This window comes from Lutjanus erythropterus, chromosome 24 (assembly GCF_056507025.1).
Source record: "Lutjanus erythropterus isolate fLutEry1 chromosome 24, fLutEry1.hap2, whole genome shotgun sequence".
Taxonomy (NCBI): domain Eukaryota; kingdom Metazoa; phylum Chordata; class Actinopteri; order Lutjaniformes; family Lutjanidae; genus Lutjanus; species Lutjanus erythropterus.
This window is the reverse complement of record NC_139340.1, coordinates 1,935,299-1,959,250: the sequence shown is the minus strand read 5'-3', so window position 1 is coordinate 1,959,250 and position 23,952 is coordinate 1,935,299. Positions and strand designations below refer to the sequence as shown.

At 39.1% G+C, this 23,952-nt stretch overlaps 1 protein-coding gene across 2 annotated transcripts in view; it reads left to right on the top strand.

Moving 5' to 3' along the window:
* nlgn4xa (neuroligin 4 X-linked a) overlaps positions 1 to 21,582 on the top strand; it is a 149,733-nt gene extending 128,151 nt beyond the window's left edge. For both annotated transcript variants that reach the window (XM_084713473.1, XM_084713474.1), the window contains 2 exons: positions 264 to 1,053; positions 19,209 to 21,582. In XM_084713473.1, coding sequence (XP_084569599.1) covers positions 264 to 1,053; positions 19,209 to 20,103 — 1,685 coding nt within the window. In that variant the 3' untranslated portion in view covers positions 20,104 to 21,582. The remainder of the gene's footprint in view (positions 1 to 263; positions 1,054 to 19,208) is intronic.
* The last annotated feature ends 2,370 nt before the right edge of the window (positions 21,583 to 23,952 follow it).

The window sequence follows — 23,952 nt, the reverse complement described above, 5'->3', positions numbered from 1 at the left end:
ACATTTATTTTACCTTCCCAAAGACTTTTTCTTGCATCCTTTGAGTAATAGGAATGACTAATTGTGATTTGAGCTGGACTGGTATCACATCAGTTTGAGTATTGGGCAGAAAAATGACAGAAAAATGGCTGAAAAAATAACCTTTTCCATGCTTTTAGCTAAATCAACTGTTTGCTGATTTTACCCAAGAAGAAGTATCAACTCTTGCTGCCAGAATGTGTGTTTGTGTATTTCTGTTTTACTAATACCAGCTCCACTCTCAGATCTGTTCCAGAAAGCCATCATCCAGAGTGGAACAGCACTGTCCAGCTGGGCGGTCAACTACCAGCCTGCCAAGTACACGCGAGCCCTGGCTGAGAAGGTGGGCTGCAACATGCTGGACACCATCGACCTGGTGGAGTGCCTGCAAAACAAGAACTACAAGGAGCTGATCGAGCAGTACATCACACCCGCAAAGTACCACATTGCCTTCGGGCCTGTGATCGACGGTGACGTCATCCCAGATGACCCCCAGATCCTCATGGAACAAGGGGAGTTCCTCAACTACGACATCATGCTTGGGGTCAACCAAGGTGAGGGGTTTAAGTTTGTGGACGGCATCGTGGACAGCGAGGATGGGGTGTCTGCCAATGATTTTGACTTTGCAGTGTCGGATTTTGTGGACCACCTTTATGGCTACCCAGAGGGCAAGGACACTCTGCGCGAGACCATCAAATTCATGTATACAGACTGGGCGGACAAAGAGAACCCGGAGACGCGCCGCAAGACCCTGGTGGCCCTGTTCACTGACCACCAGTGGGTGGCTCCTGCAGTGGCCACAGCTGACCTCCATGCCCAGTACGGCTCGCCGACTTATTTCTACGCTTTCTACCACCACTGTCAGAGCGACATGAAGCCGAGCTGGGCCGACTCGGCCCATGGTGACGAGGTGCCGTACGTGTTTGGAATCCCGATGATCGGCCCTACAGATCTCTTCAACTGCAACTTCTCCAAGAATGATGTGATGCTGAGTGCAGTCGTCATGACCTACTGGACTAACTTTGCTAAAACAGGGTGAGTGGTCCCTTCTTTGTCCTTTTCTTTCTTTGAGTTTTCTTGCATTTTTATTCATGTTATGCCATCATTTGTATGAGTATCAGTTCTGACAGTCTATGACATACATAACCCTGAACACTCATTTTTGTGTCTAAAATTGCAACCCTTCTTCCTAGACTGATCACTCAGCCAAACTTAGTCAACACATACTGCTAGAATCAGCAGGGGATAGACATTGGGTTAGACATTTTGGGGCCTAAGGCAAACAGGCTTGGACCCTTACTCATCTGTTGCTATTCCCCTTTTAAATCTGTGAATAAATAATAAGTCATAAAATTAAACTTTCATTTATGGTGGAGTACGGAACATGAATTGAGGAGTCTCAGCCTAAGGAAAGACGGTGTTCTGAAGTCTGGTGTTACAACAGCTCTGTATCTTTTGGCAGATGGCTGTGAGGCTGCCGGTGCGGTGGATATTGTCTTTTAGAATGCTCCCGCTTCTTACTTTTTTCAGCGCCACTTGTGCAACTTTGCTTAACTTTTCAACATCTACGCCACGCAGTGCTATTTGTTTCCATAGATGTGTAGTCTGATCATGGAATAGTCCGAGTTAGTAAGGAGACACTCATGAGTTAAGTATTTTAATCACCATTTTAGGGTATGAATTTTATGAAAGATATATTTAATCAGAAAAAAATATATAACCTTTTCCTAATGTAGAACCGACCCAAAACTATCCCTCACTAGCATATTTCAGTCCGAGTCTGATTACAGCCTGACATTTTTCCTAACAAGTTTGCCTCTATGTACCAAACAGTAAGAGTAGGAGCAGTGAAAGAGACAATACATATATGTATTTGCAGCCCAAACCTGGTATTATTATTATATATACAGCCCATGTTAGAAATATAGCCTGACCTGATCCACGGATCTCAAGCTCTAGCCTAATAATAAGTCCTCCCCTGAGAATCAGTGGAACATTTATTTGGTCATTGAGAATAAACAACCATAATCTGCTTAGAAATCATATCAAAGAGTGCTCTGCATAATATCAGACATTGCCCCATGATGATCATGTTTTGATGTTTCTATAGTCTTAAAAGTAATCCAGTGATTGTTGTCTATACACACAAGGTTCAAGGTTCAGTTTATTCATCCATTTATAAAAGCATGGAAATTGCAGTGCTTTTATTCTAATCAACAGTGTTAACTCCTAATAATAAATTGAATATAAATTTGTCTTCTCGTCCTCCTTACATACACATATTGCTGGTGGCATGTCTCTTGGATACAAGTGGTCATACACACGAGGATTACAAATGATGTGGTCCTGATGGAATCATTGGTCCAGACCAAGGTTCTCAGCAGGAAACCAGTAGGGTCCAAGTAGGGAATAAGTCCTCATCCCAAGTGAGGGACTTCAAGTGTCTTGGGGTCTTGTTCTCGAGTGAGGGGACAATGGAGCGTGAGATGGGCTGGAGAATCAGACCAGCAGGAGTGGTATTGCATTTTCATGCAATGTCATCTGTGAGGGACTCAGAATAGAGCAAATGTCCCTTTGAGTAGAAAGAAGCCACTTGAGGTGGTTCGGGCATGTTGTAAAGATGTCACCTGGTCGCTTCCCTCAGGAGGTGTTCAAGGCATGAATGGATGGATGGACAAGTGGTCCATGTTTACAACCCAAACAGGAAGTGCTACTAGCTAAAGCACCACAAGTTTATACTGTGAAGATTTGCCAAGATCTGGCAATTTTAGGGAAGAAAGAGGCCTCTGGTATATCCAACAGCTGAGTTGTTGAATGTAAACATCCACCCACTGGACTTGTGGGCTCAGTGATTTTGATCATATTGTGATGCCTCTGACCTGCTCACCATTATTGTGTCTGAAAATATGTCTGAAAATATGGGGACACTCGGATTCAGCCACTGACTCCATGCAAACATTTTACTTTTAGTTAACCACACCTAAAGCATGATGGGAACTGTAATTCCAAAACATAAAAAAGCAAAAAATCATGAATATTTTGTACTTTTTATTTGTTGTTTGAGAGCACAGAATGTTCCATCAGGATGGGTTACACATCCTTGGTACACTGTGTTGAAGACCTGTGAAAAAACTCAAGTAGTTTCAAATTGTGACACCGCTTTTTTATAGTAAGCAATGCGTCTTGGTCCATATAGTACCACTGACTCACCAAGTGAAGGCATAAGTTGTCTAACTTTTTCTGAAAATAACAGTATAAGGCACACCCAGCACGTAGTGACAATGCCATCCTGTGAATAAAGTCAATGAGCTGCCTGATATCTGTACTGTGAAAGACATTTCACTCACTCAGCCTAAAACTTTATCATAAAGCTTGTACACAAAACTTATAATGTCACTGTAAATAATTTTGAGCTGGTTCTATACATAAAAAATAACATATTGAGTTAACATGTTGTCTCAATTACAGTGGAATTAATATCAAGTTTTATCAAGTCTTATTACATCTTTTTGTCGTTTTCCTCTTGTTATGATTTGTTGCACAATTTTTAGCCATTTCCATTGTTATGTCTTTTATGGAATTTTTATCTGATGTATTGTTACATTGTTTTTGTCACGGTTTTGTTGTTTTGTCATTTTTGTCTGATGTTGTTTTCATCTTGTTCGTTTTTTTTATGTTGCTTTCTTCATTATGTCTTTTTTCATTGTTTTGTCTTAAGACTGAAGTAATAAAGCTGTTTTGAAAATGTAGGGAGTATAAGGTACAAATATTTGTGTAGGGAGTAAAAGTAAAAAGTTGTCAGATGGTGGTGTACAGACATCAGAAAAATCCACTTAAGTACAGTAACAAAGTATTTGTATTTAGTTACTTCCCATCTCTATAAGGCAGCCCTTGTAAGTTAAAACAAATGTATTTTTATAGTGAATATTTGTGTAAACTCTGCACAAAAAAAAAATGGCACCATGTTTTGGTTTTACAGTGTGCTGAGGGTTCTTTTAGTCTGTTAAACTGTGTTGCTTAAAATCAAAATTACCTTAAAGCCTACAGATGAAAAGTATTTGATACTTGTATACATATTTATATATGTATATATGGTATCAAGAAAAAGTTTTGTGATTACTGTACTAATGATTAACTTGAGAGTCAAAGAGATGAGGTGGAGGTTAATAAAACAAGTCAAATCCTCCCTCGGTGCTGTGGCGGTGCTGGATTTGATGAAAGGATTTGGCGGCTGTTTATATTTGGATCACGTCTTTGTTTCACGCACCTTGAGATTAGGTATCAGGGTGTTTGCAGCCCAGTCATACTGAAAATTCACTTTAAGGTGAATAAATAAAGTCTTGATCAGCTTCATAGTTCACTCCCTTGCTCTCTCTGTTTGGCTTCCATCCAGCTGATGCCTGATCAGCGGGGGATTGGCTGCCTTATAGACATTTTGGGAAGGCTCTTTTCTCTTGCTTGTTTTTTTTTTTTTTCCACTGTGCTTCCAATAAAGCAACGACTGAGAGCAAATTCATCACTGGGAGAGCGGCCATTTTTCAACAAGCCTCCGCCGCTCTTTGCAAAGTCTCCCGCCGTGAATCACACCAGATTGATGTTTTGAAACTTTTCCTGAAGAATTTGGCAGTTTGGATGTACACACAATAGAGTCAAGTGCAGCTGTGATTATATGCAGACTGAGGAGGGTGTGTTGATGTTGTTATTCTGTCTTTCAGCATGTGGTGGCTTGATTTGCAGACAGTCAATTTTTGAAACTTATATATTAATTTTACATTAATATTTCTGTCAAAAATTGTGGTAAGACTTTCTGTTAAGACCGCATTTATAGTGTGTTATAAGAGTTATCACAGTATATTACAATGCATTCATAAAGAATTATGACTGCACTCATCAGCAGCGCATAATACTTTGCGCTCTTTACTCTGCGCAGTATCTTAGCTGTTCCTAGGATTGCGCTCTTCTGGACAGCAACCTCTGATGGTGTACTTGGAATCTGCTGGAGCCACCTCCTAGTTTGTGGGTCACAGGTCTCAGTGCTCCGATCACTATTGGAAACACTGTTGCCTTCACTCCCCACATCTTCTCCAGCTCCTCTTTTAGCCCTTGGTATTTTTCGAGCTTCTCGTGTTCCTTCTTCCTGATGTCGCTGTTGTTCTGGATTGCAACATCAGTCGCCACTGCTTTCTTCTGTTGTTTGTCGATCAACACGATGTCTGGTTGGTTAGCCATCACCAGTTTGTCACCACAGAATCTTGGTGGTCTTCCATTCTGATCAAGGGACCTTAAGCCCATACTCAGTGCAGATGTTCCTCTACAATATTCCAGCCACTTGGTTATGGCGTCCCATGTACGCTGTTCCTGCCTGCATCTTACACCCTGCTATTATGTGCTGGACCATCTCAGGAACATCTTTGCACAGCCTGCACCTAGGGTCCTGTCTTGTGTGGTAGACCCCTGCCTCTATTGATCTTGTACTAAGTGCCTGCTCTTGTGCTGCCATGATTAGTGCTTCTGTGCTGTCTTTCAACCCAGCCTTTTCCAGTCACTGGTGGATTCTTGACATCAGCCACTTCATCTATCTGATGGTGGTACATGTCGTGTAGGGGCTTGTCTCTCCATGATGGTTCTTCCGCGTCCTCTGCATTATTTGGTTTCTGCTGCCTGAGGTATTCACTTAGTATTTCATCTTTGGGAGCCATCTTCCTGATTTATTCGTGGATCTTGGTTGTTTCGTCCTGGATAGTGGCTTGGACGCTCACCAGTCCCCAGCTTCCCTTGCTCCGCTTAGTGTACAGTCTCAGGGTGCTGGACTTGGGATGAAACCCTCCATGCATTGTGAGGAGCTTCCTTTTCTTGACATCAGCTGCCTCCATCTCTTCCTTTGGCCAGCTTATTATGCCAGCAGGGTATCTGATGACTGGCAGGGTGTATGTGTTGATAGCACAGACCTTGTTCTTCCCATTCAGCCAACTTTTCAGGACCTGCCTTACTCTGTGTAGGTACTTGGCTGTGGCTGACCTCCTTCTGGCCTCCTCATGGTTCCCATTTGCCTGTGGGATTCCAAGGTATTTGTAGTTGTCCTGGATATCTGTGATGCTGCCTTCAGGTAGTCAATCCTCTCAGTTCTGATCACCTTTCCTGTCTTTGATAACACCCGACCATACTTCATAGGCTGTCTTGTAGTCAATCCAAGCCGTGCACAGGTTGAATTGTCTGGTCTTGTGGTCTTCGGTGACTGCGCTATCAACCAGTAGCTGGTGCTTGGCTCCCCTGGTGTTGCTACCAGTCACTTTCTGGGCCTTGCTCATGTATTGGGCCATGTGCCCACTCATCTTAGCTGCAATGATGCCTGATAGGAACTTACATGTTGTACAGAGGCAGGTAATGTTATGGTCCTGATGGGGATAGTTCATAGTGCTGCGTTCACATCTTCTAGAAGACTCTCAGAAGGTCATCATAAGTAATTATTATGTACAACAAAATGCAGAAAATTAAAAACACAAAGAAGAATGGAATCTTAAAGGAGCAATACATAAGAACCTAGAATTCAGTAATGAGTACTGTAAACCAAATAGTGAGACGGAACCATAAATGACATGTTGAAAAAGGTTGAATCTATTTAATATACAATTTATGGTTGAAGAGAGTTGTTTGCTTTGTTGTTATACTTTGACACTTTGACAAGTGAGGATGACTTCACTGTGTTGATCAGCTGTTTATAACTCTGTCAGTTGTCGATGTGAATAAAGCCTGTTACCCACTGCTCTGGAACAACACACTGTGGAGCTGTGCCTGCCAGACTCCATTAATATTTTGCTCAGTTTAAACATCCACACCATCTAAAAGATTATTAAAACTCATAAACAGACACTTACTTATTCTGCAAACATTTGGCATTAATTTGAACTCTAATGAGTGTGAAATGGGCAAAACAAAGCCAGACGTTCTGGCCTAGAACAGCAATTTCAAAGGAGAACATGCTGGCTGTAGCACTGTTGTCAGAGAGGCCTGACTGTCTTTATAATTTAGTACAGTAAATATAGTACATATTTCTCTTTTAATTTATGAAACTTCTATGCTTTATTCAAAGATAGAAAAATATTTTGTCATGCTTTATTTTCACTGTGGGACAAGAGCAATGAGTTCGGGTATATCAACAGCTGCATGCAGCACGTCAAGCACTTTGTGACCGTAGTGAGGAGAAACTCCCTCTGAACAGGCAGAAACCTCGAGCAGAACCCTGTCCTAAAAGTGCTTATTTTGTCTCCTACTAGGGCACACAAAACACCACAATTAACCCAAAAAACCCACAGAGAGACACCTTTAAAATGACGAAATACGTGGGATTAATTAACACAAAATAAAAATAATTATACTAAATCGAGACTAACAAAAGGCAGAACACCAGCAGTCCCAATGCCACTTCTGCTGCCTGCACCGGAGCTTTTAAACACCTCGGTCAGGACCAGATGAGCAGTCAAACTGGAGAGAGACAGAACAAAGGGACACAGCACAGAGATAAACATGTACAGCTGTAACCAAGAAAAGTGCAAAAAAAAAATGCAAATATTATTTGGTATTAATACATGATAAATGTCTCAATGATATAAACCATTACTTCTGAAACCTGCCAGAGGTTTAGAGCATCTTTCTCAGCCTTTTTTCCGTGGAGCCCCTCCTACATGTATCTAAGAAAAGCTGAGCCTTCCCAGCCCCAGCAAATGAATAATGATTTATTCCACACTTTTGTTGTAAAAAACAAACATCAATTATAATTGTAATTATAAGTTTTTGAACCTTTGCCTTTGGTAAATGTCTCTTTTCTAGTATTAGCTGAACATTCTTTCATTTAACAACCCAACAGAGTAGGTTTATACACACTCATCCTTAGCAAAGGAATAATAATGATTCATTATCACAGAGCTTGAGAGGTCACAGAGGTGTTTTAAGTGTCCATCTATTTATGAGTTAGTGCAAAAAAAATGAAAAGAAATAGGAAAGGACCCAGATATTAATGCTAAAATTGGTTAAAGACCCAGATATCAATGCTAAAAATTCTCAAGAACCCAGATATCTGTGCTAAAAATTGTCAAGAACTCAGACGTCAAAGCTAAAAGTGGTTAAAAACCCAGATATCTATGCTAAAAACCCTCAAGAATCCAGATATCAACGCTAAAAATCCTCCGAGACCCAGATGTCAATCCTAAAAACTGTCGAGAACCCAGATATCAATGCAAAAAATGATTAAAAACTTTGATATCAATGCTAAAAAATGTCCAGAACCTCAACATCAACACTGAAAATTATCCAGGACACAAATAACACCACTAAAAATCACAATGCACCCAAATATCAATGCTGAAAAATTTCTTTTTATAGACAATTTATATTCATTGTATGAATTGTGATTTTTGTTGACTTACATATTCTAACAACATCAGAAAAAGTAAAGTCTTGGGGAACTCCTGTGACTTTTGGACCCAATGGTTTAGAGCAATTTTTCCCAACCCTGGTCCTCAGAGCTCACTGCCCTGCATGTTTTAGATGTTTCCCTGCTCAAACACACCTGATTCACATGACCAGGCTGTTGTCAGGCTTCTGCAGAGGCTTGATGATGAGCTGATCATTTGATCATCAGTTCTCCAGCTTTTTAGTACATCTCTTCCTAAAGCTGGAGACAAATCTTTGAAAGAAGGTTGAAATAAAGTAATTTCAGTTTCATCATCCTTCGAAAACACTAAATTGCAGGCCACAAAAAGCTGATACTCATTAATTATTCAAATCAATACACAAAACAATAATTAACAGTAAAGATCAAGCAAAGTGCAGCAGTGAGTCTCCCGTTAGCAGGAGTAGCATCCAGGCTAACAAGTGCACAAAGCAGCAAATAACAGAGCAGGACCTTATCTTAATTATCTGATAGCCTTATCTTGTCAGTTGATATTGTGCTTCATATTTTGAAACACATTTTCATTTCAATTAGCACAAACCAGCTGACACACACTGAGCGTGGACCTTTCAGGGCCCCGGGGCAGGCAGTATTATATCCAGATGGTTATTTTGAGCTCGAAGTCGACACATTTATTCCAGAAAGCCTGCCTTACAGACGCAGGTCACGGACTTTAAAATATGTGGGTGTTTAGCAGACAGGAGGATCTGACTCCACTGCTGCTTCAGTTTTCAACATTCTTTTAAAGATTTGTCTGTTCCAAGTTGCACAACTTTAGGAAAGAGATGAGCTAAAAAGCCAGAGTGCTGACAATTTTCATAATTAATGGTTCCAACCATTTATCGTGCATTAATACCAAATATCTGCTTCTTTTCTGCACATTTTTGAGTTTTTGTACATTGCATTTAGGTTTTTGGATTGTTGGTCAGACAAAATAAACAATTTATGGGCATGCTGCTCGAGATTTCTTTCTTTTATAAGGGACTTTTGACCCTATCTAAGTGGGGGTAAATTACATTAAGAGGACTGTGGTGTATGCCTGCTCTATATGACAAGTGCCCTTTGTTACGATTTGAGGCTAAGTAAATAACTTCATTTGACATTTATTTTGGTTCTGGAAACTTAAGATGGCCATTAGTAGCCGTATCTATGATTTTATCTGCTAAAATATATATCAGTAAACATTGGCACTGACTTTGGGGGCCAAAATTGTAGGTAATATTTGATGACATCATGTTGTGAGGAGACTGTTTTTAAAATAATTACATTTTAAATGATTCACTCCACCTGCGCTCTGCTAATGTAGCCAGTGAGGGTGGGTGATGCCACATACCAAATAATACCAGGGCCAGGATATCAATACTTTTTATTGTCTAAAGCAGCTAATGTCCGATCACAGAACTCTTGTACTTAATATACAGAATCTAATTACAAAAAATGCTGGAATCAGCATGAATGAAAACAGAAATGACTGAATTTGCAAATACTTTTCAACCTGTGTTCAAACATTACAAAGATATTTAATGTTCAATTGATAAACTATAGTTTTTTGTAAATATATTCAGTTGTTACAGGTTCATGTTCTCTACTGTGATACATCACAGTAAAACTTTGAGGACACTAACTGTTGAAGTTTTCAAAGTGAAATTCTTTCTCATTCTTGCTTGATATACGACTTCAGCTGCTCAACAGTCCGGGTCTCTGTCGTCATATTTTGTGCTTCTTGATTTCAATGGGAGACAGGTCTGGACTGCAGGCAGGTCAGTCTAGTACCTGAACTCCTTTTCTATGAGGACACGCTGTTAGAACACGTGTACAATGTGTCTTGGCAGGGCGTTGTCTGGATGGCGGTACATATCACCCCAAAGCTTGTATGAACCCTTCAGCATTAATAGGGTCTTCACAGAGATGCTGTCTTTTGAAGTTAGCGCTGCCAACAATCTGGATGGTCCTTTTCCTATTTAAACCAGAGGACATGACGTCTATGATTAGTGAAAACAGTCTGAAATGTGGACTCGTCAGACCACAGCACACTTTTCCACTTTGCGTCAGTCCATCTCAGATGAGCTCTGGTCCAGAGAAGTCTGCAGTGTTTCTGGATGTTGTTGATATACGTCTTTCTCTTTGCATGGTAGAGTCTTAACTTACATTTGTAGATGCAGAGACAAACTGTCTTTACTGACAACGGTTTTCCAAAGTGTTCCTGTCCAGATTTTTATGCAGTGCTGCCTGAGGGATAATAGATTGTAGATGGTGAAATCTCTAAATTCCTGCAGTTTTGTGTTGAGAAACGTTGTTCTTGAACTGCTGGACTATTTGCAGTTTTTTCAAAAGTGGAGAAGGTCACATCATCCATGCTTATGAACAACTGAGCTTTTGGAGGACGTCCCTTTAATACCCAATCACGATACTGTTCCCTGTTGTTCCAAACTTCTTTTTTGAGGATTCCACAACTTTCAGTCTGTCCCAACTTTTTTTTTAACATGTTGCAGGCATCACATTCATTGCAAGAGTAAATTTACGGAAAACAATAAAATTCATCAGTTGTCTTTTTAGTGTATTGAACTGAATAGAGATCAAAAAGGATTTAAAAATCATTGCATTCCATTTTCTTTTGTTTTTTTTGAACAGGGTTTGTTTTTCTGAACAACTTTTTATTAGTTCATGTTGACAGAACACACAGGAAATGAGTGTACATATACAGATACATTTTTAAAATAATCAAATTATTATTAATTAATTCATATTATATCATGCATATACACAAAAAGATGTAGTGTGCTGATAATCTACAAACATGCATATCCATGTGTACCTTATCTTCATTTATTATGCACATAGATACCTGTACCTGCATACACAAACAGCTAATCTTCTAATCTACATACTACATACATATACATCACATGCACATATAATGATATGTGCACATCCACATACATGTTTTAAACACAGTTTTTAAATATGCATGTGTGCACACAAGAGATGCACTCACAGATGCACAGAATTTCATGTCGCTCTGGATCCATAGCTAACCTGTATGTTTATTACTGAAAAAGTCCTGCAGCTCTGGTGTCAAACAGTATGAGGTAACACTGAATACATCACAGCTCATCCAAGTACATGAAAGCATCTGTTCCTTCACTCTGACGACTGTGAATGTTTCGTTTCTATACACCTGTCAGACTGAGCGGTACAGATTTAGCATCACAACCTATGGCAGGAGTCAGTGTTATTATCACCAGATTGGAAGCTTGATGGAAACATATGCAAGCGAAGCATGCATTTTGCAGTTGAGTGAGCGTGGAAAGGCCTCAAGCGTTGTCTTTATCATTTATTTATTTATTTTTTAAAAAATTCCATGGCAGAGGAGTGGCATATTGTTCCAGCATATGTTAGCAGTAAGATGACAGGCCCACCACATGCTAGCACTGCCTTATGTATGGTTCCATATGCAGCCACCAGTTGGAGGGCAGACCCTGCATTATGGCTGACAACAGCCTTTTATAATGAGAGAAGCACATTAGGCAGAGACACAGGTGGGACTGTGGACATACATGTGTTTGTCCTTCATTTAATAGATACCCTATGACTCTTATTTGGCAACAACTACTGCACTCTTCCTGGCCTTCATATTAACTAAATGTACCTCTATATTAATACAAAATCAAGTATTGTGTAAAAGTATACAAATGTAATATATAAAATAATATGCATATCCATGTTTACCTTGACTTAACTTAATAATTTCTTAACTTCTAAATTTATAAAAAATAATAATAATTCTAATTATTGATTCAATATATAATAATGTAAAAATAAATGTTTTTAATTGTGAATGTCAGTGAGGATGATGTTACATTGTTGTCATTTCTGTTTGGTGTGTGCAATGATACAATACAGTCAAAAAATTTCAAGGTTTAGTTGAGATATTTTACTTTTCTTCTTTAGAGAAACTCAAAGAAAAAGGTCACAGTGATTTTAATTTATTTTACTTTCACTTCAGTAACTTTACTCAATATTTCTTTTAAATACAAAGTTTTGAGATTCTAAAATTCAAAGCTTTAAGTTTATCTAAAGAAGAAAAGTAATTATCTAAAGAAAAGGGCAGTAGTTGGTAGAACTTTTTCAAAACTTGGGATTAAAGCTCTAAAAGCAGTTCACTTCTACTTGAATGCTATTTTCACCCAGGTGTCTATAGCCAACATTGTAATTTGCAGCCAGGTGGAATAACCAATGTAGCTATTTATACCCCTGCATATATAGTCTAGCATGGCAGAGATATGGAAGCTATTTACACCCTAAAATGATAAAGTCTCTGTAGTCACTATTTACACTTATCCCTATAACTAATATCCTATATCTGTTGTGGGCCTATACACACTCTGTTTGAGACAACAGGCTACAACAGCTCCACGAACAACCCAGAAAATAACTATCCAGGTGTCAGTAGCCAACAATGCTATTTGCACTCGGGGTGTAAATAGCCAATATTGCTGCATTGGTAGCTGATATGTCAGCTTAGTCTGGAGTCAAGATGTGACCCTGAGTCTTCCACAGTCACAACCTGCTCTTTACAAGGTTTTTGTTCCTCTATGTAGGTAAATTAGTAGTCTAAGTTTAAGTGACTATTCTCACCCGGGAGCAAATAAAAATACAAAAAACAAAACAAAAAACAGGTTACTACTTTCCATATCACAGCAGGCATAAATTTTAAATATATTTTTACAACTACTGCTTCCATTTGTTTATTTATTAGAACCAATTCACATGCTCCGTTCACAAAAAAGAACTCTTTACAGAACACTGAACAATCCAAATTTTAGTCCCTGGTTCCTACCATTGCACAGTCTCAAACAGTCTCAGGTTTTTCAATCCATTTTGCAACTAACCTTCAGAAATGTTCATATGTGGTGGAAAAGCAAAGCTCAAATTGGGACTTTTAGTTTCTGATTTATCTCTTGAGTTTAGTTCTTGGAATAGAGCAATTTAAGAAATTACTATAAAAGGTCAGAATGTAGCCAGATACTGCACAGCTTAGGTAGACGTGTTGTGAGCGGCCTTATATAAATCCTCCCACAGTAGAGGAATGTGAGCAACATGTATCAGTGGGCTGGTAATTGGGTCTGTATAGTCTAGTCATTATAGCCCGCTGACACACTGAAATATTTTACATAAGTGCTGGAGTATAGAGCGTGACAGCGTGACTCACTCCAATTTCCATCAAATGTTTAATAATTGGTTTCAATATCATTACCATTTAGATCCAATGAAACAAACTGACATAATAGCATGGAGCATTTTCTAAAAAGACAAGATAGAGCGCTGGGTCTGTAATTTTCTTGCAGATGGCAGCTGTGGCTCCACATGTCCACATGTTGAACTGTCTGTGGGCATCAGGCCATCCAATAAACATAAAACGCAGCATAAAAAAAATAAATAAAATGCAGCCATTTATATATTGAATCAAACAAGCAGTGGGTCTTTAGCACAACCAAAAAAAAGTCAATGATTGTAAAACAGGCAATTTGAATGAGAAACAGGACCAGCCATAGGATTTTGGTGGCCCTAAATAAGGTTTTGTTTGTGCCCCCAAAGGCTATCCAACACAACCACTAAATCACACACACTGTTCATAACTGAATGAACACACATTCAGTTGTTACATGCCAATGTTTTCTTGCAGTATTAAAATCAATGTTTTGACTTTGAATGAATTGAACTCAAGAGAGCTTGGCAGGCTGCCTAGAAAGTAATGAATGTATTATTAATTTTCATTAGAACAAGCTTGATTTCTATTGGCTTGCTAGCTTGATTAAAGGGAGCATGTCAACTTAACACTGTACAAAGTGTCAGGACCCGGCCTGGACTTTCATTACTTTAGGGGCAAGGCCATTTGGCCTTTGGTGTTATTAATTTTTTAAAGGTACTAAGGCCAAATGCCATGGTGGGTTGGTCATCAAACAATGAGTCCACAGAAATAATGAATTTTATTTAAGGATTAAGGGTGATTTTATTATTATATTATTATTATTATATATATAGTATTGCTGTAAATAGTGTTTTACATCAGCTACTATCTCAAAAAAAAAATTAAAAGTATAAATACCTCAAAATAATGACAAACTTGTCAAAGTAATGAGTTAGTATAGCAAAATAGTAGGAAAAAAATTGTTATTACGTCAATAGTTATTGTCCCAAAATGAGTCAGAACCTCAAAATAATAAAATAATGATTTAGTATCTAAAAAATAATGACTTAGCCTTCCTAAATAATTAAAAACTTTTGAAAATAATGAGTTAGTATCCCAAAATAATGAGATAATTAGTTATTATGTCAAAATATTGAGTTAGTATCCCAAAAGAATGAGTTAGTATCTAACAATAATTAGTCAGTGTCTCAAACTAAGAAGTTAGTCTCCGAAAATAATGATTTATAATGATGAATTATTATGTCAAAATACCGAGCTTGCAATCCTAACATTTTGACTTATTATCTTTTATTTATTATTTTTACTTTTTTAAGCTATAGCATCTTCTCTTTACCCTATCACATGGCATTAAAGAGCCTCCACAGTGTAAGATACAATGAAAATACAAAGAGGAGACAGGTGTAAATAACGCAGATCTAAATGTTTGTCTTTGTGAACAGAGACTCCAGTCTGCGGTGTAAACCACAGAAATGTAGTGTAACAATGGGCTTTATGATCAAACAAACCTTATATCACTCAGGAAAGAGGCAGAGGAGGAAAGGGTGAAATCAGCTGATGCAGTGTGGGTGGGGCATCAAGATCGAGGTTTCACACAGATGGTGTGGCCCCCTGTAATGGTTGCTAGTTGCAGTGGCCCTAAACAACAGTATAGAGCGTTTGTGGCAGCAGCAGGTCGTGATGGTAAAATTAAAACATCTTACAAAGAGGCACAAGCAGATGGTGTGTTTGTGGAGGTCTGTTGTTGTTTCTGCCCTCCTTTGTTCTGCACAATCAGTGGAACAACCTTCCAAAAACTGTGATTACTTTGTTTCAGAACTCTCAGGTCAGCTTTGTCTCCCAAAAGACCTTTATCGCTTGGACGCGCTCCTGGTTCGTGAGATCCTTTCAAACCAACCACGCCAACCAAACAGACTCTGTAGGGCTCAGATGTGATGACTCTGCAGGAGTCCTCACTCAGCTGATTCCTCTGACTCGATGCATCACTTCACTCCACATGATTGTCCTGAGAAAGAGCCCATGGTTTGGCTCAGAATGTTCCTGATATATGGATCTGTTGTTTGCTTATGACACTGACCTCCAGCCTGGCGTGACGTCCTTCTCAAACACCACATACTACCTAATTAGGACTATTTCATAATTATGAGAGGAGTTTGGCTCAGTACTAACGGCTATGTTTCAGTGCTGAGTGTGATGAAACAAACAGTTCAGAGATCAAATATTACACCATCTTTAAGTGATCAGTGAAGTGTTAAATGTAAATTTATTGTACATCATATGCAGGCAAATAAAAAATAAAAATTCAATGTGATGAAATAATTAAGTTTCATATAGTAGTCCCCAGACTTCTGTAAAAGTATAGACTATGGATACTAATCTTTATCTGTGCAGTTAACATAAAGGAAAATAACATACATAACATTTTATACTTGCCTGAAACTGTCTAAACTATTTTGCACCTGGGTGAGAATAGTCACACAGCAGCTTCTGCCATGGGGTGGCTAATTACATCCCAAGTGCAAATAGCTCTGTTGGCTACAGACACCTGGGTGCTTGTCTCCATCATGCTTGGCTATAAACATCCAGGTGCAAATAAACCACACTGGCTATCTAGGTGTAAATAACCATGCTGGCTATTTGCAAACTGGGTGCAAATAGCATTGTTGGCTATGGATACTGGATGCTTGTCTCTACACCTCTGTGTATATAACCTAGCATGGCAAATAACCATCTTAGCTATTTATACCCAGGCTGCAAATAGCATTGTTGGCTACAGGCAGCTGGTCTGTGGCTTGTCTCTGCTATGCTAGGCTATAAACATCTGGTTGTAAATAACCACATTGCCTATTTACACACCGGGTGCAAATAGTATTGTTGGCTATGGACACCTGGTTGCTTGTCTCTGCAGTGCTAGCCTATATACACCAGGCTGTGAATGACCACCTCGACTATTTACACGCTGGGTCTAAATAGCATTTAACTATGGACACCTGGATGCTTGTCACTGCCATGCTAGGCTATAAACACTTAGGTGTAAATGTCCACATCGACCAGACACAGCACAGATGCAAATAGCATTGTTGGCTTTGGACACCTGGATGCCCTGGATGTCAGTGCCAAATTTAAACATATTTCTGTTTTATTTATTTATTTATTTATTTATTTATTTACTTATTTACTTATTTATTTATTCTCCTGTTCCTGGAGCTCTTTCCAGCTGTGTGCAGGTCCTCTATTTCCGTGGTGAAATGTACTGTGGGTCGAAAGTGTCCATCAAGCTTTTAGTCTGCATACTTTATGTTGAACACACTCAAAACCTGTTTTGGATCAGGGTTCAGGGTTAGTATATATTGTGGATTTTGTACTACATAGTACATTATCACATTAGCATAAATGCACCCTCTCCTGCAAACACTGAGCTACATTACATTCATTTGGAAGACACTACATAGGTTATATAGGTAGCCTATTAACCACTTAAAGTGCATTTGCGTGTTCAGTATTTTTCCTAAGGACACCCTTAGCATGTGGAGTCTGGGATCAAACCGCCATGTTCCTGAGCCACAGCCGCCACAGTAACTTGTAATAAATACATTCAAGGACATGCACAGTACCCACAATCTAACACACATACATACATCCATACTCACGCACATGTGTACCCACATCAATCTATAAGCACTCAGGGCCTTTTCAGTCACACAGGCACAAACACACCCTCAATGGTTGTTTCCCTCCCACAGTGAGGCTGCAGAAGTCTGCCAGTATTCCTTGGAGGCCAGCAAAATGCAATGCGTGACTCTAGATGAGTCCTTCCTATTGACTATTCAGATATAACCCCCCCTCCCCAAAACACATACACACAAACACTCCAGTGTGTCAGCTCCAAGGTTGTTGTCTAGCCTTCACTCCCCCTCACCTCTCCAAAGTTAATGAAATCGCTCCCACAAAGTCGCAGGAGAGGCAACTCCTCTCCAAACTACAAAAAAACATAACAGCCCTGGTGAGACTGAATATGTGGCAACAGACCTGGAAACGTTTCATCCGTGTATAAAGGACACAGAACATTCTGTCAGCTCGTGCATTCAAATTCACCTAGAAAAGGCATTAGCTTTGAACATCGGGCGCATAAAAATACTGTAGAAGGAAACTTTGACTTTCTGGAGTAATGACTTTGCTGCTTCAAACTGGTTTGAAGGAACAGAGTGTTTTAAATATGATTGTTAGACTGTGTTATTTTATGTCACTTTAATGCATCTTTACTGTGTCATAATGGATTTGGAGAGAGCTATATATCTTAAGTTGTATGCAGGTACCATGGACAGACTGAGACAACAGGTCCCTGGGGACAGACATTTAAAAGGCCCCCACACAACCACTTTTTTGTCTCTCTTTGCTATTGTTTTCCGTTGTAGCTGTTTTGTGCGTCTTTGTGGCAGTTTTGTGTCTCTTTGTAGTAGTTTTTTGTCTCTTTATGGTGCTTTTGTCTATTTGTAGTTGCTTTGTATCTCTTTGTGGTAGTTTTATAAGTCTTTATGGTGGTTTTGTATATCTGTGAGGTACTTTTGTGTCTCTGTAGTCATTTTATGTTTAACAATGGTAGATTTATGTGTCCTTGTGGTTGTTTTATTGTTGTGGTTGTAGTTTTGTGGCTCTCTGTAGTTGTTTTTTGTCTCCTTGAGGTACTTGTGTGTCTTTGCAGTCATTTTATGTCTACTTGTGGTAGTTTTATGGGTCCTCATGGTAATTTTATGTATTCTGGTTGTAGTTTTGTGTCTCTTAGTAGTCGTTTTTGCCTCCTTGTGGTGCTTTTGTGTCTCTGCTATAGAGAAACATAAAACTACCACAGTGATACACTAAACAACTGCAGTTTATGTCTTTGAGGTAGTTTTGCGTTTCTTCATAGTTGGTTTTTGTCTCCTTGGGGTACTTTTGTAGTTGTTTTGTGTCTTGTTGTGGTACTTTTGTGTTGTTTCATAATAATTTTTTGACTTCACATGGTAGTTTTGTGTCTCTGTCATGGTTTTGTGTCTCCTTGTGGTAGTTTTGTTTCTCTTCAGTGTTTTTTGTATTTTTTTGGGGTAGTGTTATGTATCCTTGTAGTAGTTTTGTATCTCTCTCTAGTTGCTTTATGTCTGTTTGTAGTAGTTTTACATCTCTTTGTAGTCATTTTTTGTGTCCTTGTTATAGTTTTGTGTCTTTGTAGTCCTTTTCTTTCTCCGTATGGTAGTTTTATGTGTCCTTGTGGTAGTCTTGTGTGTCATTGTGGTAGTTTTGTGTCTCATCATAGTCATTTTTGTCATCTTGTAGTATATTTGTGTGTCTTTGTCATACCTGTGTCATACCTTTGTGGTTATTTTCTGTCTCTTTATAGTTATATGATTGACTTTTGACTCTTCATATGGTCTAAGGGCCCCATGACACTTTGGGCCTGTGGATCCATGCCCAGTCGATCTGTTCAGTAATCCATCCATGACAGGCACATAAACAGTTTGGTAATTTATTTTCATCTCTTTTGTTTTCCTCTTCCAGGGATCCAAACCAACCAGTTCCGCAGGACACGAAGTTCATTCACACAAAACCCAACCGGTTTGAGGAGGTCGCCTGGACCAAGTACAACCCCAAAGACCAGCTCTACCTTCACATCGGCCTCAAACCTCGAGTCCGAGACCACTACCGTGCTACCAAGGTCGCTTTCTGGTTAGAATTAGTTCCACATCTTCACAACATAAATGAATTCTTTCAATACGTGTCCACGACCACCAAGATACCTCCGCAGGACACCACCCCTTACCCATACACCAAACGCTTCCCTGGAAAAAACAACTGGCCCTCCACCACCCGCCACCCAGGGGTCCCACCTGCCAACACCAAACAGACCACTGACCAGCGCAAAAGCGGCGACCTCACTGACGAGTCGACGGTGGTGATCGAGACCAAGAGGGACTACTCCACCGAGCTCAGCGTCACCATTGCAGTTGGAGCTTCCCTGCTCTTTCTGAACATCCTCGCCTTTGCCGCGCTCTACTACAAGAAAGATAAGCGGCGGCACGAGTCCAACCGGCGTGTCCCCACCCCTCAACGCAACTCTGCTCCAACCAACACACCATCCACAGCCAACGATGTGGCTCATCTTCAGAGCGAGGAGCTCATGTCTCTGCAGATGAAACAGCAGCAGCTGGAGCATGAGCACCACCACGAGTGTGAGTCACTGCAGACCCACGACACGCTGCGCCTCACATGCCCGCCCGACTACACCCTCACCTTGCGCCGGTCGCCCGACGACATACCGCTGATGACGCCCAGCACCATCACCATGATCCCCAACTCGCTGGCTGGCATGCAGCCTCTGCACAACTTCAATACTTTCGGTGGAAGCCAGAACAGTACCAACTTACCCCACGGCCACTCCACCACACGGGTATAGCTCCGCTGGGACGGGACGGCACCGGATTCCCTCTGGATCAGCCACTAACCTCGCAAGGCAAATGTGACAAGATAAAACTGTGTGAAGCACAGACTCAGCAGATGTTATTTTGCTACCATGCCTTCTTGAAAGTATATCCAGTATACATTGAAAATATTCAAAGTGAATGTTACTATAGTAATAACTCTATTTGGAGCTAAGCTTCATGGAAGGTTTCGAGGAGTTTTACCAAAAGACAAGGCAACCAGGGGAGGACTGTTAATATTCTTACAATACATGGACAGCTTCAGTGTGACAAAGAAGCCTTTGCAGAGGCTTTTGTGCCATAAATATACAATAGGAAGAAAGTTGTTGAAAAGCAACAATCGAATGAACAATGGAACATCATCTTTTCATGATCCTTCATGCATCGGACACCTGACTTGGGCACAGAATTCTACACCCCAGCCTGAAATGTATTTATGAAAACTTTGTATAAAAAGAAAAAAAAGAAAAAAGGTATATAGTTGTGCGTGGAAATTTAAAAAATTTAAAGAAGAAAAGATTATATTAAAGGAGCTCCTCCTGTTATTGTTTTATTTTGGCTGAGATCTTTTGGGTTTTTCCAGCTTGTGCTTTCTGTTTAGGTGCGTGTAAATATATCCGAACATTCTTCATTCTTTTTCAGATTACAACCTGTGTTTCATTATTTTTTTTTTTCTCACAGAACGACCAAAATGCGAACACAATCCCATCCTCGGAGAGCTGCACACTGTGCGTCTGCAGGCCATCACATACAGTACTGTCTCGTGCGTTGCTTTGTTTCCACTCTTTAGACATTTGCATGTCCAGGAAGAGCTTTACTCTCCATTTTCAGACACGTCTCCTGTCTGAGAATGAGGACTGACTTGATCCCATCTCCTGCTGTCATCCTGTTATGCTTCCAATAGTTTTCTTTGTGGGCTTTTTTCTGTCTTGCAATCTCAGCACTGCCTGAGCTTACAATGTGACCAGCAATGTATTATTTAGAAATAAAAAAGGCAGTAAACTTTTTGTATCAATATTAGTTGGATATGTTTGTAAAGAAATATATGTTAGATATTTCAAATTGTCATATGCTAGCAATATGTAAAGTATTGTGCCAGGCTTGTGATATTTTGGGTTACAAAAGCAAGTGAATGAGTGTAAATATTAATGATATTAATTATTATAAAATTACAACAAAAGTAACCATTAACTCTCTTTCCGTTTTGCATCCTATTACAAAAAAATGGAAGTACATCCAGAAGATTTTAAGCTACATTTGTAAATTCTATAAAAGATATATTCTTGCCATTTGGTCCCTAAACCAGTCAAGATAACAAGGGTTTTAATGTAGAGTTTTAAAATCCTTAGTTTGTCTTATATTTGTTTGCGGTTTTGCCTTAAGTGATAATAGAGATATTTCTGGCTGGACACCTGTATAAACTTTTTCTGCAACATTTTTAATAAAATATCACAGTATTTTCTAAAAAAAAGAGAAAAAAAAGAAACTTGGGAGGTTTAATTGAATTTGATTGCATGGTTGTATGTACAAATGTGACTGGATGTGTGTGCATGTCAGTTTTTGCAGTTGCTTCTACTTTGACACTCCTTTCGATCGCTGTTCAGTTACTGTCAATGAAACTTAACACTTCCTCCACTGTTTCACATTAAAAGCCCAGCCCGGTCTTACTCCCAGCATGTCAAATACAGAAATACAAAATATAAAGTACTAAATCTATAGTATAGATGTAGTATAAAGACAGCCCATCCTCACCAGACAAATAAGAGTATAAATCACACAAGCAGCTTATTACAACTCTTATTTACATTTATAGCTAAGCAGCAACCTCTAGTGGCCTTACTTTGGCCACTTTGTGTTTCTACGTTAAAGTGCATTAGTGACTTCAATAACTTCCGTCACATGCAATTCATAGTATAGTTATTGAAACCCAGACCATGGTCTTCTCATACCAACCAAGTTGTTTTTGTGCTTAAATCTAAACTAAACCATGTCTTTATGGTCACATGACTTGCAGAACGTATGTAAGGTCTGATACGCCTCTCACTGGTTCTCTCATTTCTTTAAAACATTCACAAACTTGAAATTCTCATGTAGACTTTTGTAATCGGCCTACAAAGGATGACACACAACCACAAGCTTTGAAATAATTTCTGAACATCATTTCACAGGGTTATTTTTATTAACCCTGAGATGAGCCAACATGTTTCACACTTGCTGCTCTTCCTGTAGGCAGCATCAAAGTAAGTGCATGCTGATAAGGAGAAAGAAACAATAAGGAAGTGGTGTGATAATTTTCCAAACCAAAAAAAAAAAAAGTAACCAAAAAACATGTTGAGATGTCCTCATTATCAGTAAGGGATATTAAACACATGAGCTCATATATATGATTTTACACAAAATCATCTCACACTGCTGCTGCTAAGAACAGACCCATGAAAACACAACATGTAGGGAGCCTAATGAATAATTCATTAATAATTATGTATCAGTAACACAGCATTAAAGTACTATGTACAACTACATTAACTGTGGAGGTGAATAAAATGATATGAAGTTATTTCATGACCCAAAACCCAATCCAAATCCACTACAGTCTTCTAACCATGTAATCTGGGGTTTTATGTACATAACAGTAAACAGCATTAGAAATCAGATTTAATCGAAATTAGTTTTTGTACACTATCCTGTCTTGGGTTTGAATTGGGTATTTGTGCTCAGAGATTTATTATGAAAATTCCACAATTAATTCCACAAACCAGTCATGAATAAAATCCATGTCAATTGCTCCGTGGGCGTAACTGCTCCCTGAGTCAGAGCCAACTCAACAACAGGGAGCTAAGCAGTTATATCACTCGTTTAACACTAACAGTGATTTAACCAGGCCCAAATCAATATCAGTTTAAGTGTATGTTGCATTTAGAACATTTTCTTTACTGTTAGACAGTCTTTACCCACAGTGAACAGAAGCCATCCTTTTCACTCTCTTCACAGCCACAACACTGCAATAAAAAAATTCTAATTTTCACACGCTGGGCCCTGGAGTCGCTTGTCTGCCACTGCCACAGCAAGTAACATTAGTCAGACTGAAGTAACATAAACTTAGTAACAAACACAGACATCTATAACTCATGTCCTGTGAGGTAAAAAGACGGTCCGTGGAGTCTGGTGGTTGTAAAGAGAGCAGAGAGGCTTCAGTCCCACATTTTTATACATTGTCTGGTAAATTTAAACACACACACACACACACACACACACACACACACACACACACACACACACACACACACACACACACACACATATATATATATATACATACACATATAAGTAAAAAATATTAAAAAATATTATTATTGTAAATAAAGAGTTTAGAGCTCCCCCTAAATGTGTTTTTACCCAGTTTTCTAATATTTCTGAATGTTTATTTTCATTCAGGTCTTTGTGGATGCTTGATGAGAAAGCATCTCAAGCCAAATATTCAGTGGCTATAATATATAATAATAAGATATAAATATATATCAAACAAAAGTTTCTCATTTTTAAGAGAAAACAAGATATTTGTTACACTAGAAACTATATTCAAGTTTAATATCCACTCTCTCTTCAGCTGTAAGAGCAAATCAAAATCTCCATCTCTTCTGCACAGTGGTGATTGTCTGTAATTGAATGTCCGTGGAAGAGTGTCCCTGGTGAATGAAATGAAAAGTCTTTTCAGATTAAACTAATGAAGAAATACTTGAATTTCACTGACAGTAGCTTAACATCAATGGAAAATGTCACAGTAGAAGCATAGCTATTAACTGTTGATTGAAAAAAAATATTTC